This window comes from Ostreococcus tauri (assembly GCF_000214015.3).
Source record: "Ostreococcus tauri WGS project CAID00000000 data, contig chromosome 17, whole genome shotgun sequence".
NCBI lineage: Eukaryota > Viridiplantae > Chlorophyta > Mamiellophyceae > Mamiellales > Bathycoccaceae > Ostreococcus > Ostreococcus tauri.
Window position 1 is genome coordinate 72,237 of NC_014442.2, and position 12,412 is coordinate 84,648.

Sequence of the window (12,412 nt, forward strand, 5' to 3'; positions counted from 1 at the left end):
AATCTCACATTTTATTCCTCATCGTTTCATCGCATTTACGTCGCCGTTTCGTCTCAGACTCACGCATCCAAATCGTTTGCGTCCGGCGCGTCCACACAGAGCTGTCGCTGAGTCGAAAACCCACACATTTCGACGCCACACGCGCGACATGCTCCAATTCGCCCTCGCGGGCGTCGTCGGCGTCCTCGCTGGTGTCGTGAGTGCATCCGCGACCCGTCGAAGGCGACGTAAGGGCCGTAAAACGGGCGCACCGGTGCGTGTTTGGAATGATGTTTTTAAAAACTTGGAAAAAGTGTTTCGAGTTTCACCCGCCCACGACGTTTTCACGATCGACTGACGCGTTTTCGACGCACGTGTAGGGCCCCGTGAGACGTTTTGGTGGACGTCCGACGCTTTCGGTGTCGATGACGCCCGTGAAGGCGTCTAATTACGCGTTGAGTTGCGACGCGCCGGCGTGCGCGTGCTGCGGCGATACCAAAGCGACGCCGTCGACGCCGACGACGGCGAAACCCGATCCGTTATCGCCGACGAAGCGCGATCGGTACCTTTCGTGGGACGATTACTTCATGTCGGTCGCATTTTTGAGCGCGCAGAGGTCGAAGGATCCGAATAAGCAAGTAGGCGCGTGTATCGTCGGAGAGGACAAGCTCATCTTGGGCGTCGGGTACAACGGTTTCCCTCGCGGGTGCGCCGACAGCGCGCTACCGTGGGCGAAGAAGAGCACGAACGGTGATGAGCTGGAGACGAAGTATCCGTACGTGTGTCACGCTGAGATGAACGCAATCATGAATAAGAACTCGGCGTCCGTGGCGGGCGGGACGTTGTACGTGACCATGTACCCGTGCAACGAGTGCGCGAAGTTGATCATTCAGGCTGGGATTCGCGAGGTGGTGTATTACGAGGGGAAGATCAGTGAGGCAAAGGAGACACCGATGTCGCCGGGTGTGAGCGATGGATCGGTGGCGAAGCGCGACGATCCCAAGCACATTTACGCCGCGGCGAATAGGCTGTTACGACTCGCCGACGTGCGCGTGCGCCAACACTCCCCCGCGGTGGCGGTGCAGGTGACGTATTTAGACGAGAGCGACGATGAGGACGAGGAGTTCGTCGCGGACGCGTCGGCGTGAGGGCGGGCGAGGAGTTAGGGATGATCGGTGTGTAATTTTGCATAGCATTTCAAGCGAGCGACGAGTCCTGACGCCGGCGATTTTTTCTTCTCCCTCGTCCATCCTCATCCATCGCGCGTTTGAATCAAATCAAACCTCAAGTCTAGTCCCGGTTGGTCTCGCGGCTCTTCGAGGCGCTCAACTCCTCAACCGTCTCCCACGCCACGGCGCAGTCATCGGTGCATTCCTTCGCCGCGGCGAGGGCAGCTTCCAGCGCCGCTTCGATCTTCGCAACGCGAGCTTGGTTGACCTTCTTGGCAACCTCCTTCACGCCCTTCGCAGCGGCTTCGATCTCCTTCATGGTCTTCTCATCGACCGAGCCCGCCGCGCGCGCCGCGGCGATCGTAGCCTTGGTGGACTCGATGAACTTCTTATCCGCATCAGAGATCGCGACTTCCTGCATGGAGTCGTCGCTCGAATCCTTCGTCGCCGCGCTCAGCTCCTCGACGTCGTCCCACAGCACCGCGCAATCGTCCACGCACTGCTCCGCTTCCTTGAGCGCGTCTTGCAATCGTTCCGACGCGCCTTCGGCCCGAACGACCGTCGAGCGTCGCGCAGCCACCTACATCACGCGTCCGATCCGCGCTTCGTCAGTCTCCGATTCGGGCGTCCCGCGCCGCGCCCTCGATCGTCCCGCGTCATCCCCGCCGGCGTCCTCCACCCACCGTTCGACCGCGATCCAGCGCGCTCGATCGAGAGCGACGTGACGCGCGCGCGTTTCACGCCCACGACGCCGCGAACCCATCGACGCGCGCGTCGCGACCGCGGGCGATCGTCCCGATCGCGTCGATGCGCTCTTATCCGATCGCGCGCGATGATCCCTTCGTCGCGCGCCGCGAACGCGTCCCGCGCGCGCGCGAGCGTCGCGCGAGGTCGTGACGCACCGTGCGCGTCGCCCGGGCGAAGACGCGCGGGCGGAGGAGAACGTTGAGCGCGGTCGAGGCCATCGTCGCGCGCGAGGTGTGACGCCGACGTGGGCGTGGGTGGTGGGGTTTTTTATCGCCGCGTCGTGGTCTCGTACTGTGGGTGCGTCGAGGTCGGTGTACGTGGATGATGGGTGTGGTGATCGGACATGTGGGTGGTGCCGCCGAGCCGGACGGGGCGCGGAGCGGCGAGAGACGCGCGGGACGGCGCGTGGGGGATGGATGCCGCGTCGAGCGCGTGCGTTTGGTTTGGTGACGTGTTGGTTTTACACGCGAGGTGTGTCGAGAGACTCACGCCTTCTTCTCGATGAGGTACGTCACGGCGGCGACCAAGTCGGCGGCGCGCTTGACGACGGTTTTCTCCATCTCGCTGGCGTACGGTACGGGGGCGTCTTCCATGCACAAACGCATCACAGGGGCGTCGAGCTCGTCGAATAAGTTCTCGGAGACGATGGCGGAGAGCGTGGCGCCGACACCGCCGGTTCTGGTGGACTCGTCTAGGATGACGAGCTTGTGCGTGCGCTCGAGCGAGGTCTGGATCGTCTTCCAGTCCACCGGCTTCAGGCACGTGAGCTCGATGAAGTCGGCGTCGATGCCCTTTTGGGCGAGCTCTGCCATGGCTTCCTCGCACTCCTTCACGCCGTGGAGGTAGGTGACGATGGTAACAGCCTTTTCATTCTTCACCGCCTCGTCGCTCGCGAGGTGATGGACGGTGGACTTGTGGAGGGGGAGGAAAGAATCAGGGATCACCGGACCGCGAGATTTCATCATCTTCACCGGAAGTAAGAGCACGCCTGGGCCGTTGTCGCGAATCATAGACTTGGCCAAACCGTACGCCTCCTGAGGCTTACTCGCCGAGCAAATCTTCAGACCCGGGATGCCCATGATGTAGGCGTGGAAGGGCTGAGAGTGTTCGGCACCGAGAGATTGGTTCGGGGCCGTACCCCCGGCACCGATGACCGTCATCGGCATCTTGAACTGACCGCCCGTCGTGGCATACGTGTTTCCGGCGGAGGAGAGCTCCGCCATACCGTAAATACCAAAGTTGGCATTCATGAGCTCAACGATGGGGCGGTAACCATTCATCGCCTCGCCAAGCGCCTTACCCATGAAGTGACCCTCGTCGATGATCTCATCCGCCGCACGAAGCGTGCCGAAAGCTTGTTGCGTGTTGGCAGGAATATTGTAAGATGAACCGGCTTGAAGATCCTCAGCGTGCGCGACTGTCGTTGGGTCACGCAACATCTCCTCGAGAATGGCGAGGTTCACTGCGTCGCCGATGGAAATACCTCGCGGATCGGTGCACATCGCGCGGAGCGCCTCGATGCGCGCCTCGAGCAACTTCAGCGTCTCGGCCGGAATGATCTTTTCCGTCACCGTTCGCGCAGATTCGAGGCCCTCAACCGGTTCACGTGCCGAGTAATCGACAGCCCCGCTCGGATCTGGGTACTCAAGCTCCGCGGCGAGGCCCGGCGGCGGCGGTGGAGACGCGTCTGCAAACGCGAGCGCGCGTTGCGTCTCAGCCTTGGCGCGCTCTGTCTCCTTCTTGAGATCAATGCGCGCGGCATCGGCGGAATTCTCGAAAATCTTAATCGGGTCGCACTCAGCTCGCGCCCAGCGCTTCTCATCCTTGCGGTTGCGCTCGTGTTCCGGGTCTGCCGGTGAATGACCGTTGAAGCGGAACGTGTGCACTTGCAAAATAGCTGGACCCTTCGTACGCACGTGGTTGATCACAGTGCGACCAACCTTCAGCACATCTTGAACGTTTTGACCATCGACGAGCACGCCTGGGACGCCGTAATGCTTCCCTTGGTTGAAAACTTCTTGGTTCGCCGCGACATCCTTGGTGAACGTGTTGATGGCGCGACCGTTGTCGATGACCAAGAAAAGAATCGGAAGGTTTTCCTTCGCTGCGGCGTTCAGGCACTCTGCCATGCGTCCGTTTTGGGCGCCACCTTCGCCGACGAAGACGACGGTGATGCGGTCCTGCGCGTCGTCGCGTCCGAGCATCTTGTCGAGGACGATGGATCGCGCCGCGCCGACCGCGTACGGAAGCTGCTCGGCAACGAGCGCCCACCCACCTTGGAAGTTGGTATCCATGTCGTACACGTGCATGGACCCACCGGTACCGCGACACGTGCCACCATCCTTCCCGAAGAGCTCCGCCATGACGGCTCCGCTATCAACGCCGCACGCGATGGCGTGGCAGTGATCGCGGTAGTACGAGTGCTTCAGGTCATCTTTACGAATAGCATCGTTCAACAGCGCCGGAATTGACTCCTGACCGTTGTCCAAGTGCATGAAACCTCGAATCTTCCCCGCCATGTACGCCTGGTTGCACTCGTTTTCAAAGTCTCGGCACAACTGCATCATGTAATACGCCTTGCTCAAGTCCTCATCCGAGAGCGCTTCCGCTCGTTTCAACTCCTCCTCCGTGGCGCCAAAGTCTCTCTTCAGCGCATCCTTCGCCCGATCCCACGGCGTCTCGATCCGCAGTCGTTCCAAATTCGCCGGCGGTCCCGCAGTCTTCGTCGCCGCGCGCGTCGTCGTCTTGTTTCTCACCCGCCGCTGCGCCAATTTCGTGGGCACGCTCGCGCTCGCGCGCACGGCTCCGTGTCCGCTCATCTCACTCGGATGTTCACGAACGCCCTGTCATCGTAAGACGCCCAGCGTCATCGTCAGTCGTCGGATAAAGAGTTGTTTGAGAGATCTAAAAGATCAGGGTAAGACGCGAAAGCGCGACGAAATCACCCTCGCGTCGCGCCCGCTCGTCGACGTTCGCCTCAAAATCGAGCGACGACGGAGCGAGAGTGCGTGTCTCCCGATCGCACCGAGCGAGAGATCGCGCGGAGGCGCGTTCGAGACGCACCGAGACGCGGGAAGTGGTGCGGTCGACGCGCGCGGTCGAGCAGCCGACGGCGCCGGGGGCGCTGGTCCGTGGATGTCATCACGCTCGATGGGTCTCGTGTCCACCGCAGTATGGTTCACGTGTCCGACGCGCGTCTTTTTTGGGGCGATTTTGGCGGGAGATCGTCGTGGGATCGAACGAATGCATGAATGATGGTCCTTAAGTATCTATATTATGAGCTAGAGCGCTATCCACGCGCCACGCGCCCGCCTCACCAGCGCACGGCGAGCGCGTCGGCGTGCACGAAGGCGAAACCTTGCACGATCCACGCCAATGGAGCGAGGATCCAGATTACATTCGCGGCGAAGACCACGATTTTCGCCGACGTCGAGGCGCCGATGTCGTAGCGGTTGTAACAGTAATTCGCAAAGTACCCGAGCGTGCCGTAGAGCATTTGATAATTCATGACGATCGCTACGACGCCGACGGTTCTCGGGGAGATGGCGGTGATGATTGGAACGTGTGGAAATCCCGTGACGGCCATAGAGAGCGCGATGGTGGGGATGAGCGTGGTGAATCCGTTCCCGACGTCGATCCAAAACGACCAAGACGTGTGCTGGACGTACGACGGGTCCAGGCTCGCGTATTGCGCGAAAATCACCGACCAGTACTTCAGCGACAGCGCCTGCGCGAGCGTGATGTGCTCGAATAAGCATAACGGTGTCGGTAGCGTCTATGATCGAGCGTTACGGAACGCGTCGTCAGTCGTCGTCCTCTCTCGCCTCGCTTTCTCTCCGTCTCACCGCGCGCGGCGAATTCAAATCCAACGCACCCTCTTGCCGAACTTTTTCAGGTACCCGCGGTTCAATCTCTGCACTTCGTCTCGATGCACCCAAAGCGCGATCTCCCAGACGCATATCAACGCGTTCACGGCGTTGAACAATAACAACGACGCGAGCCACCAGTTGACCTCTCCCACGACCTCGCGCGCGCTCGCCCTCGCCCCCGCGCGGCTCACCGCGTCGGCGTGGACGAACGGGAGCCACAGCGCGGCGACGAAGACGGCGACGTAGGCCACGGCGAGCATCGCGCGCGCGCGAGTGCGGGGCCGTTCGGGGCGACGGTGGAATCCGTCGAGCGATGATGACATTCATCCATCGGACACGTGGAACATCGCGCACGCAATCTAAAAAACATTTTGGAAAGAGCGTTTCACGAGCGTTACGACGGGAAACAACACTCGTTGTTGCGCGAGCGACGGGCGGTCGAGCGCGCGACGCGCGGGCGAACGGGCGAACGACATGACGTCGGGATCTATCGATGGTTTGGACCTCTTGTTCGACCACGGCTTGGACGCGCGCGAGGGCGAGGGCGCGCCAGGACTCGCGGTGGATGTCTTGGCGTGGGACGACGTCCTGAACGCGTTCGACGCGTACTGCGCCGACGGCGCGGATGGGCGATTCGATGATCTCGACGCGGTGTTCGCGACGACGTGGGCGCGTGAAGGGTGTGATGCGAGGCGTCGCGCGGCGGGCGAAGCGCGAGAATACATCGCGAGCGTGGTGCGGGACGCGCTCGGCGACGGCGAAGACGACGACGGAGGCGACGCGCGGGAGACGACGAGACGCGAGGCTGAGGATTCGGCGACGGCGATCAAGTACGTGCAATCGCGCGCGAACGGTCGTTTACGAGCGTCCTGCATCGAGACCGGAAGGAAAAATCGTTTGAAAATGCTGCGTGATATGTTCAGCGCGGAGCTTCGAGCGTTTGCGCGGCGCGCAGAGGAGCTCGAGCGACGAGCAAAGGACGCCGCAGCGAAAACCGCCGCCTCCGTGCTGTGCCTGAATCTCCCGGATCCCGCCGAAGTGCTTCGACGTGAATTTAAATCTTCTCTCGCGAACGTGCTCGACGCCTTTGACTCAGCCATGGAACACATCGCGCCGCGCACGGCGAAGACGAAATCTGCGTCATCCAGAGACTCGGAACGATCGAACGCCACGGTGGAGATCACGCAATCGGTGGCGGCGATCCAGGGCAGGCACGACGAGCGCGCGAGAAAGGTCCTCTCGCAGTGGCTCTGGGATCACTTCTATCCGACTGAGGAGCGGTTGAAACCGATTCCTACTCGCGCCGAAAAAGAAGAGCTCGCTCGACTGAGCGGTCTCACCACGACGCAGGTCGGCGACTGGTTCGTCAACGCACGCGCGCGTTTGTGGAAGCCATACATCGAGGGATTGATTCGCGGCGTTTACAACGACGCGATGGTGAAGAAGGCGCTCGATTTACAGGCGGACGCCTCGGCGTGACGACGGATTGGAGGGAGCGCGGAGAGAGAAATAATCAACATCCATCTTGTATAAAACACACGAACTACTCTCACAGAGCGTGCGTTTTCATCGGTCACGCATCGTTCTCGACTACGACAGTCTCAAATCAACAGTGCATTATCCGTCGCGTCTTGCATTTGTCGATCGCGCTCGTTCTGGTAATCCAAAAACTCCTGACTCGGTTTCGGGTGCTCTTGCCCCTCGTCGCCGTCGTAGAAATCCTTAACTTTTGGAATGTGCTCCGGGACGATGACTTGTCCCAAGTACTCGGGATCGGCGCCGTGATGCTTCAGTCGCTCCATGATGTCCTTCCAGTCCATGTTTTGCGCCCAGTGATACGCCGTGTCTCCCGCGTTATTGCTCGCGTTCACCTTCGCCCCGAGCTCGACCAAAACATCGATCCCGCGGACCCATCCTTCGTACGCCGCGCACATGATCGGCGTCGATCCCGCGGCGTCGACCTCGTTCACGCTGTCTCCCGCCTCGACGAGCGCACGAATCTTTGCCTCGTCTCGGTTAAACGTCGCTCGATGCACCCGCATCGTTCCCACCGTCCCTCGACCGCGCATCGAGCCACCGCCGTCCGCCTTGACGCCGACGCATCCGTACGTCTCCGGGAACGGGCCCTTGACGCGTTTGTACCACGGTTCGATCTCCGTCTCCTGTCCGCTCATCGCGCGCGCGTCGAGGCGTGCCGTCGTCGCGCGCGTCCGTCGCGCGCGCACGAAAAAACGCTCGAGAAACGCTCGGGGCGATGGTGTACATATATAAGCACCACGAAGACCATCTGTGTGAAAAACGACCGCGTCGACGCGCGCATGCGGCCGCGCATTTTCGAATATGTACACACATGGGCGTTTCTTTTGTGTAATATGTGAGACCTGTCCCGGAGGCGTCGCGCGACGCGCGCGACGACGCACGTCGACGCGCGACGCGACATGGACGACGCCGCGAGCGATGGACGCGGGCGAACGGACGATGCGCGATGGACGAGCGCGAGCGCGGGGGCGCGGGACCGCGCGCGCGGGCGAGAGACGCGATCGGGCGCGGATGGACAGCGTTTCGAGACGATCCCGAGCGTGAGCTCGTTCGGCGGTGGATTGATGAATTACGAGGTGTTCTCTCGACGATCGAGCGCGAATGAGATGTCGAGCGAACCGGACGTGGAGCGGGGGGGGGTGGAGCCGTCGCCGGTGTCGCCGGGGACGCTGAAGAGGCTGAACGCGGACGCGCCGGTAAAGGTGTGGGGACGGGAGGTGCGCATGAGCGAGCTCGGGTTGTTGATGACGCTGAGCGGTGGGGCGTTGTTCGCGTACGTCGCGTTCACGATGACGCAGGAGGGGGTTTTCCGGAGAGCGACGAAGGATTTCAAGTACGGGGGGGTGGTTTCGCTGTGCACGTCGCTCGTGTACTGCGGCTTGGCGCAGTGCGAGCGGGCGAGTAACGGGGACGCGCCGTGGAGCAGACGCGGTGACATACGGGATTATGCGTTGTTGAGCGTCATGACGAGCGGATCGATGTACCTGACGAACGCGGCACTGAGTTATATTAACTATACGACGCGCATCGTCGCAAAGTGTTCAAAGGTGATACCCGTGATGATCGTGGGGACGTTGATGCAGGGACGGCGGTACGGGGTGGAGGATTACGGGATGTGCATCTTGCTCGTGGTCGGGATCACGTTGTTTACCATGGGAGACGTTGATTCGTTTCCGAATTTCGATTATCGAGGCGTCGCGTACATCACGATCGCGCTCTTTCTGGAGAGCACGGCGGGAAATTTCGAAGAACGGCGCTTCTTTAACCTTCCCAAGCCCATATCTCACTGCGAGGTCGTGTTTTACGTCAACGCTATCGGGAGCGTGTGGATCGCCCTCGGGCTCTTCGCCTCGGGCGAGCTCTTCGTGTCACTCGCGCACATATCGCGCGAGCCGACCATGTTGGTGGCGATTTGTCTCGCCGCCGCCTTTGGATACATCTCGGTCACGTGCATCCTCCTCTGTTTGCGCCACTACGGCGCCACGAACACCGAGGTCATCAAAGCCGTACGTAAAATGCTCTCCTTGGCGCTCTCCCTCCTCGTCTACCCCAAACCCATGGGCTGGAAATACATCGTCGGCACCACCGCCACGTGCGTCGCCCTCTTCGGCCTGTACAAAATAAAAATGCGCCGACTCCGCGCCGCGGGCTTCTCCATGGAGGCCGCCAAGTGAGTGATATTGGTACTAGAACACGTAGTTAGCGAACGATGCATTCCGAATCGCGTTCATACAACCGTCCCGCTCGACCACCCTCAGACCAACCGACTCTCTTCTGCGCGGTCTCCCCTCACACCGCACGCGTCGACGCGCACGGCCCGACGCGCCCGGACGCACGTCGAAATGGGCCCCGAGAGGGTCCACCGCGTGTTCAGAGACCCCGTGAGCTCGACGCGCTCGGCGATCGAGCGCAGAGACGCGGTTGAACTCATCACCATTCAACCGCTCAGTTACGACGCTTGGCTCGCCGCGTGGAGTGGGAACGAGGGCGAGGATCCACTTCGAGGACAGCGAGCGAGCGAGGAAGAGCTCGAACGAGTCGTGACGTCGGTACGGGCGCACGCGAGGGAGGAGACGTGTTGCATTTGTCTGAATTCTATAGCGGCGGGTGAGCGAGAGAGCGCGCTGCCGTGCGGACACGGGTTTCACGAGAATTGCGTCGGAGAGTGGTTGAGACGGTCGAAGCGGTGTCCGCAGTGTCGGAGATCGTTAGCGGGAGAGCATGTGGAGAACGCCGCGGCGGTTGGGGGCGCCGGAGTAGAGATCACCGAGGAGAACGCGCCGACGCCGGAGGACATACCGTGGTCAGCGACGAGCGATCACGAAGCGAGCGAGGAGAGCGAGCAGATGCGAAGGGAGCGATATAGGTCAGTGATGATGGTTTTACACGAACTTAGGAGAGACTTTGAGGAGGTTTTGCGTAGAGAAGTAGTCGAACGTGGCAACGCAGAGGAAGGCGCCGAAAGAGTGCGAGCTGCCCTACGCGCCCTCGACGAGAGCGACGACATTGTACCAACAAATCCACAGCATTCATCACTGTAACAGACATTTTTACAAACTATGAACAAAATTTGATGCGCGAGAGAAGGGATCTCATCTCTTTTGAGAAGATTCCTCCACCTCGATGGGCGCTGGCGTCGCCGCCTCGATGATGCTGTCCAAATCCATGTCATCGGCGTCATCGTTCGCCATCGGCGGTGGTAACGGGTCGAGTAACGACGCTAGGAATACTTCTTCCTCTGCGCTACTCTCCCTGACATCAAGGCTTCCCCAACCGAGGAAGGAGAACATCTCAGTGCACGAACAGGTGTTGCTACGGGTCTTTCGCTTTCGCGACTTTGATGCCCCACCGTCCAGATCGTTCAGCACTTCCGTCATTCGAAGCGATCGAGTGGTCCGCCCCGTGAAAATTTTACTGTGTGGAGTAGACTCGGTGGTATCATGGCTATCGGGAGAGTTCGGTTCCTGAAGCTCGTTGATTATTTCTTCAGCGGCCAGCGCATAATGCTCTTCCACCGACTTGTCGTTGAGAGAGTTTTGCTTGGATGTTTGAGCAAATCTAGGCGTTTCGGAGAAATCCATCTCCGTCCCTTCTTGGATTTTATCCAGCTCCTCAAATTGCTCGACGTCCACCACAGCTGGCTTGTCCTGCAGCGCCGCGCGCTGCGACAGAAGCACTTTATGACGAACCTGAAATGAGGCGTCGAGTCGTCCAGCGATGCGGAAACTCTGCTCCGCCGATTCCCACCCCTTCTTCGAGCAAGCAATCTCGGCAACTCGCAAAAATCCTGGCGCAAACGTCTTGCGCTGCTCGACAGCCATGAGCTTGCGCACGTTCCTCCAAGCCTTCGTCGTCTGGTTGTTGCGATACTGGCAGAGCACGCGATTCGCCTCGAGAACAGGTTGCAAATCGTCCAGAGCCTCCGAGGCATCCGACATCTCCGTGTTCGAGATCACGCTTAGTGCGCAAGAGTACAGTTCAGAGGCGCCAGCGAAGTCTCCAATCCATCCGAAGATATTCCCAAGCGTCAGACACACGTGCGCCCTATCGTACGCACTCAGATTGTCGAACTCGGCGAGTGAAAAAGCGTTGTCCAACCACGTACCCGTGCCATTTCCACGCGCTTTCGGGTCCGAGGATGATTTCGACGTTTCATTCGCATTATTCATCACGAAGATCGTCTTCGCTCGCTCCAAGAACAAGAGGCGATCACGGTAGATGCGCTCGTCGTCTCGCTCGGTGAAGAGCACGCCGGCGCCGTAGAGCATGGACCGCCGCGCGCGCACCCAATCCTCGTCCTCGATACATTTGTGCGCCGACGCCACTCTCTGCAACTCGTCTGCGGAATCCCCGGCGAAATCCGAGCTTCGACTCAACCCGTTCATGCGCTTACCCTTGAGCGCCTCGGCGAACTTTTCGTACTCCACGGCGGCGTCGCCCGCCACCTGCGTCTCGCGCAGGATATCCCCTAAACGCGCGTGCGTCAGCGCGTAATCCGGCGCGCAATCGATCGCAGCCTCGGCATCTCTCAGAGCTGCGACCCAATCCCCGGTTCGACCAGCCACGAGCGCCCTTCCACTCAGAGCCGCGCCCGCCGCCGCGCGATAGGCCACCACGGCGCACGCTCCGCGCGTCGCCTCCGCCCCCTCCAACATCCCGCACGCGCTCGCCACCAGCGCCGACGTCTCCGCTGTACCGTTCATCCACGCATTACTGATCTCTCTCAGGCACGCATCGTACGTCTCTCGCGCCTTATCGTACGCTTCACTCGTCCTCAGTCGCTCCGCTCGGTGCAGCGTCTTCAGCGCCTCCGCCAGCGTTCCCTCCATCGCCCCCCCGCTCGTCGACGCCGCGCTCTCCATCGCGAGCTTCTCGCTCAACCCGAGCACGTCCATTTTTTGCGCGCGCCATCGCTCGAACTGTCGCTCCACGCTCGTCATCGACCGCGCGATCGATCGCGATTATCACAATTCTCTCGCGTCCCGCCGAGCAATCGTCCACGATTCCCGTCGACGTCTCCCGCGCGCGCGTCCGGCGCCGGTCGCGCGCGAAGACGCGCGGGCGATTGGGATAAAAATACTCGCCTCGATCGCGCGCGCGCGTCCTCGC

General features: G+C 60.9%; 9 protein-coding genes across 9 annotated transcripts; 4 read left to right on the forward strand and 5 right to left on the reverse strand.

Moving 5' to 3' along the window:
* Positions 1–148: 148 nt before the first annotated feature.
* Positions 149–1,127, forward strand: OT_ostta17g00410 (Cytidine deaminase; the record flags this gene model as incomplete). Its single annotated transcript, XM_003083760.1, has 2 exons — positions 149–253; positions 360–1,127. The coding sequence occupies 2 exons, from the start codon at positions 149–151 to the stop codon at positions 1,125–1,127; spliced, it is 873 nt and encodes a 290-aa protein (XP_003083808.1).
* A 142-nt stretch (positions 1,128–1,269) lies between these two features.
* OT_ostta17g00420 (unnamed product) lies at positions 1,270–2,113 on the reverse strand (the record flags this gene model as incomplete). Its single annotated transcript, XM_003083761.1, has 2 exons — positions 1,270–1,728; positions 2,051–2,113. The coding sequence occupies 2 exons, from the start codon at positions 2,111–2,113 to the stop codon at positions 1,270–1,272; spliced, it is 522 nt and encodes a 173-aa protein (XP_003083809.1).
* A 267-nt stretch (positions 2,114–2,380) lies between these two features.
* Positions 2,381–4,714, reverse strand: OT_ostta17g00430 (Transketolase-like, pyrimidine-binding domain; the record flags this gene model as incomplete). The annotated part of the gene is made up of 1 exon (XM_003083762.2): positions 2,381–4,714. The coding sequence occupies one exon, from the start codon at positions 4,712–4,714 to the stop codon at positions 2,381–2,383; it is 2,334 nt and encodes a 777-aa protein (XP_003083810.2).
* A 494-nt stretch (positions 4,715–5,208) lies between these two features.
* Positions 5,209–6,024, reverse strand: OT_ostta17g00440 (unnamed product; the record flags this gene model as incomplete). The annotated part of the gene is made up of 2 exons (XM_022983900.1): positions 5,209–5,670; positions 5,770–6,024. 2 exons carry the CDS (start codon positions 6,022–6,024, stop codon positions 5,209–5,211), a joined length of 717 nt encoding a protein of 238 aa, XP_022840415.1.
* A 214-nt stretch (positions 6,025–6,238) lies between these two features.
* On the forward strand, positions 6,239–7,243 carry OT_ostta17g00450 (Homeobox KN domain; the record flags this gene model as incomplete). The annotated part of the gene is made up of 1 exon (XM_022983902.1): positions 6,239–7,243. The coding sequence occupies one exon, from the start codon at positions 6,239–6,241 to the stop codon at positions 7,241–7,243; it is 1,005 nt and encodes a 334-aa protein (XP_022840416.1).
* A 122-nt stretch (positions 7,244–7,365) lies between these two features.
* OT_ostta17g00460 (Ankyrin repeat) lies at positions 7,366–7,938 on the reverse strand (the record flags this gene model as incomplete). The annotated part of the gene is made up of 1 exon (XM_022983905.1): positions 7,366–7,938. One exon carries the CDS (start codon positions 7,936–7,938, stop codon positions 7,366–7,368), a length of 573 nt encoding a protein of 190 aa, XP_022840417.1.
* Positions 7,939–8,202: 264 nt separating this feature from the next.
* On the forward strand, positions 8,203–9,477 carry OT_ostta17g00470 (UAA transporter; the record flags this gene model as incomplete). Its single annotated transcript, XM_022983911.1, has 1 exon — positions 8,203–9,477. One exon carries the CDS (start codon positions 8,203–8,205, stop codon positions 9,475–9,477), a length of 1,275 nt encoding a protein of 424 aa, XP_022840418.1.
* Positions 9,478–9,645: 168 nt separating this feature from the next.
* OT_ostta17g00480 (Zinc finger, RING/FYVE/PHD-type) lies at positions 9,646–10,344 on the forward strand (the record flags this gene model as incomplete). The annotated part of the gene is made up of 1 exon (XM_022983916.1): positions 9,646–10,344. One exon carries the CDS (start codon positions 9,646–9,648, stop codon positions 10,342–10,344), a length of 699 nt encoding a protein of 232 aa, XP_022840419.1.
* Positions 10,345–10,395: 51 nt separating this feature from the next.
* OT_ostta17g00490 (Tetratricopeptide repeat) lies at positions 10,396–12,198 on the reverse strand (the record flags this gene model as incomplete). Its single annotated transcript, XM_003083769.2, has 1 exon — positions 10,396–12,198. One exon carries the CDS (start codon positions 12,196–12,198, stop codon positions 10,396–10,398), a length of 1,803 nt encoding a protein of 600 aa, XP_003083817.2.
* Positions 12,199–12,412: the final 214 nt, after the last annotated feature.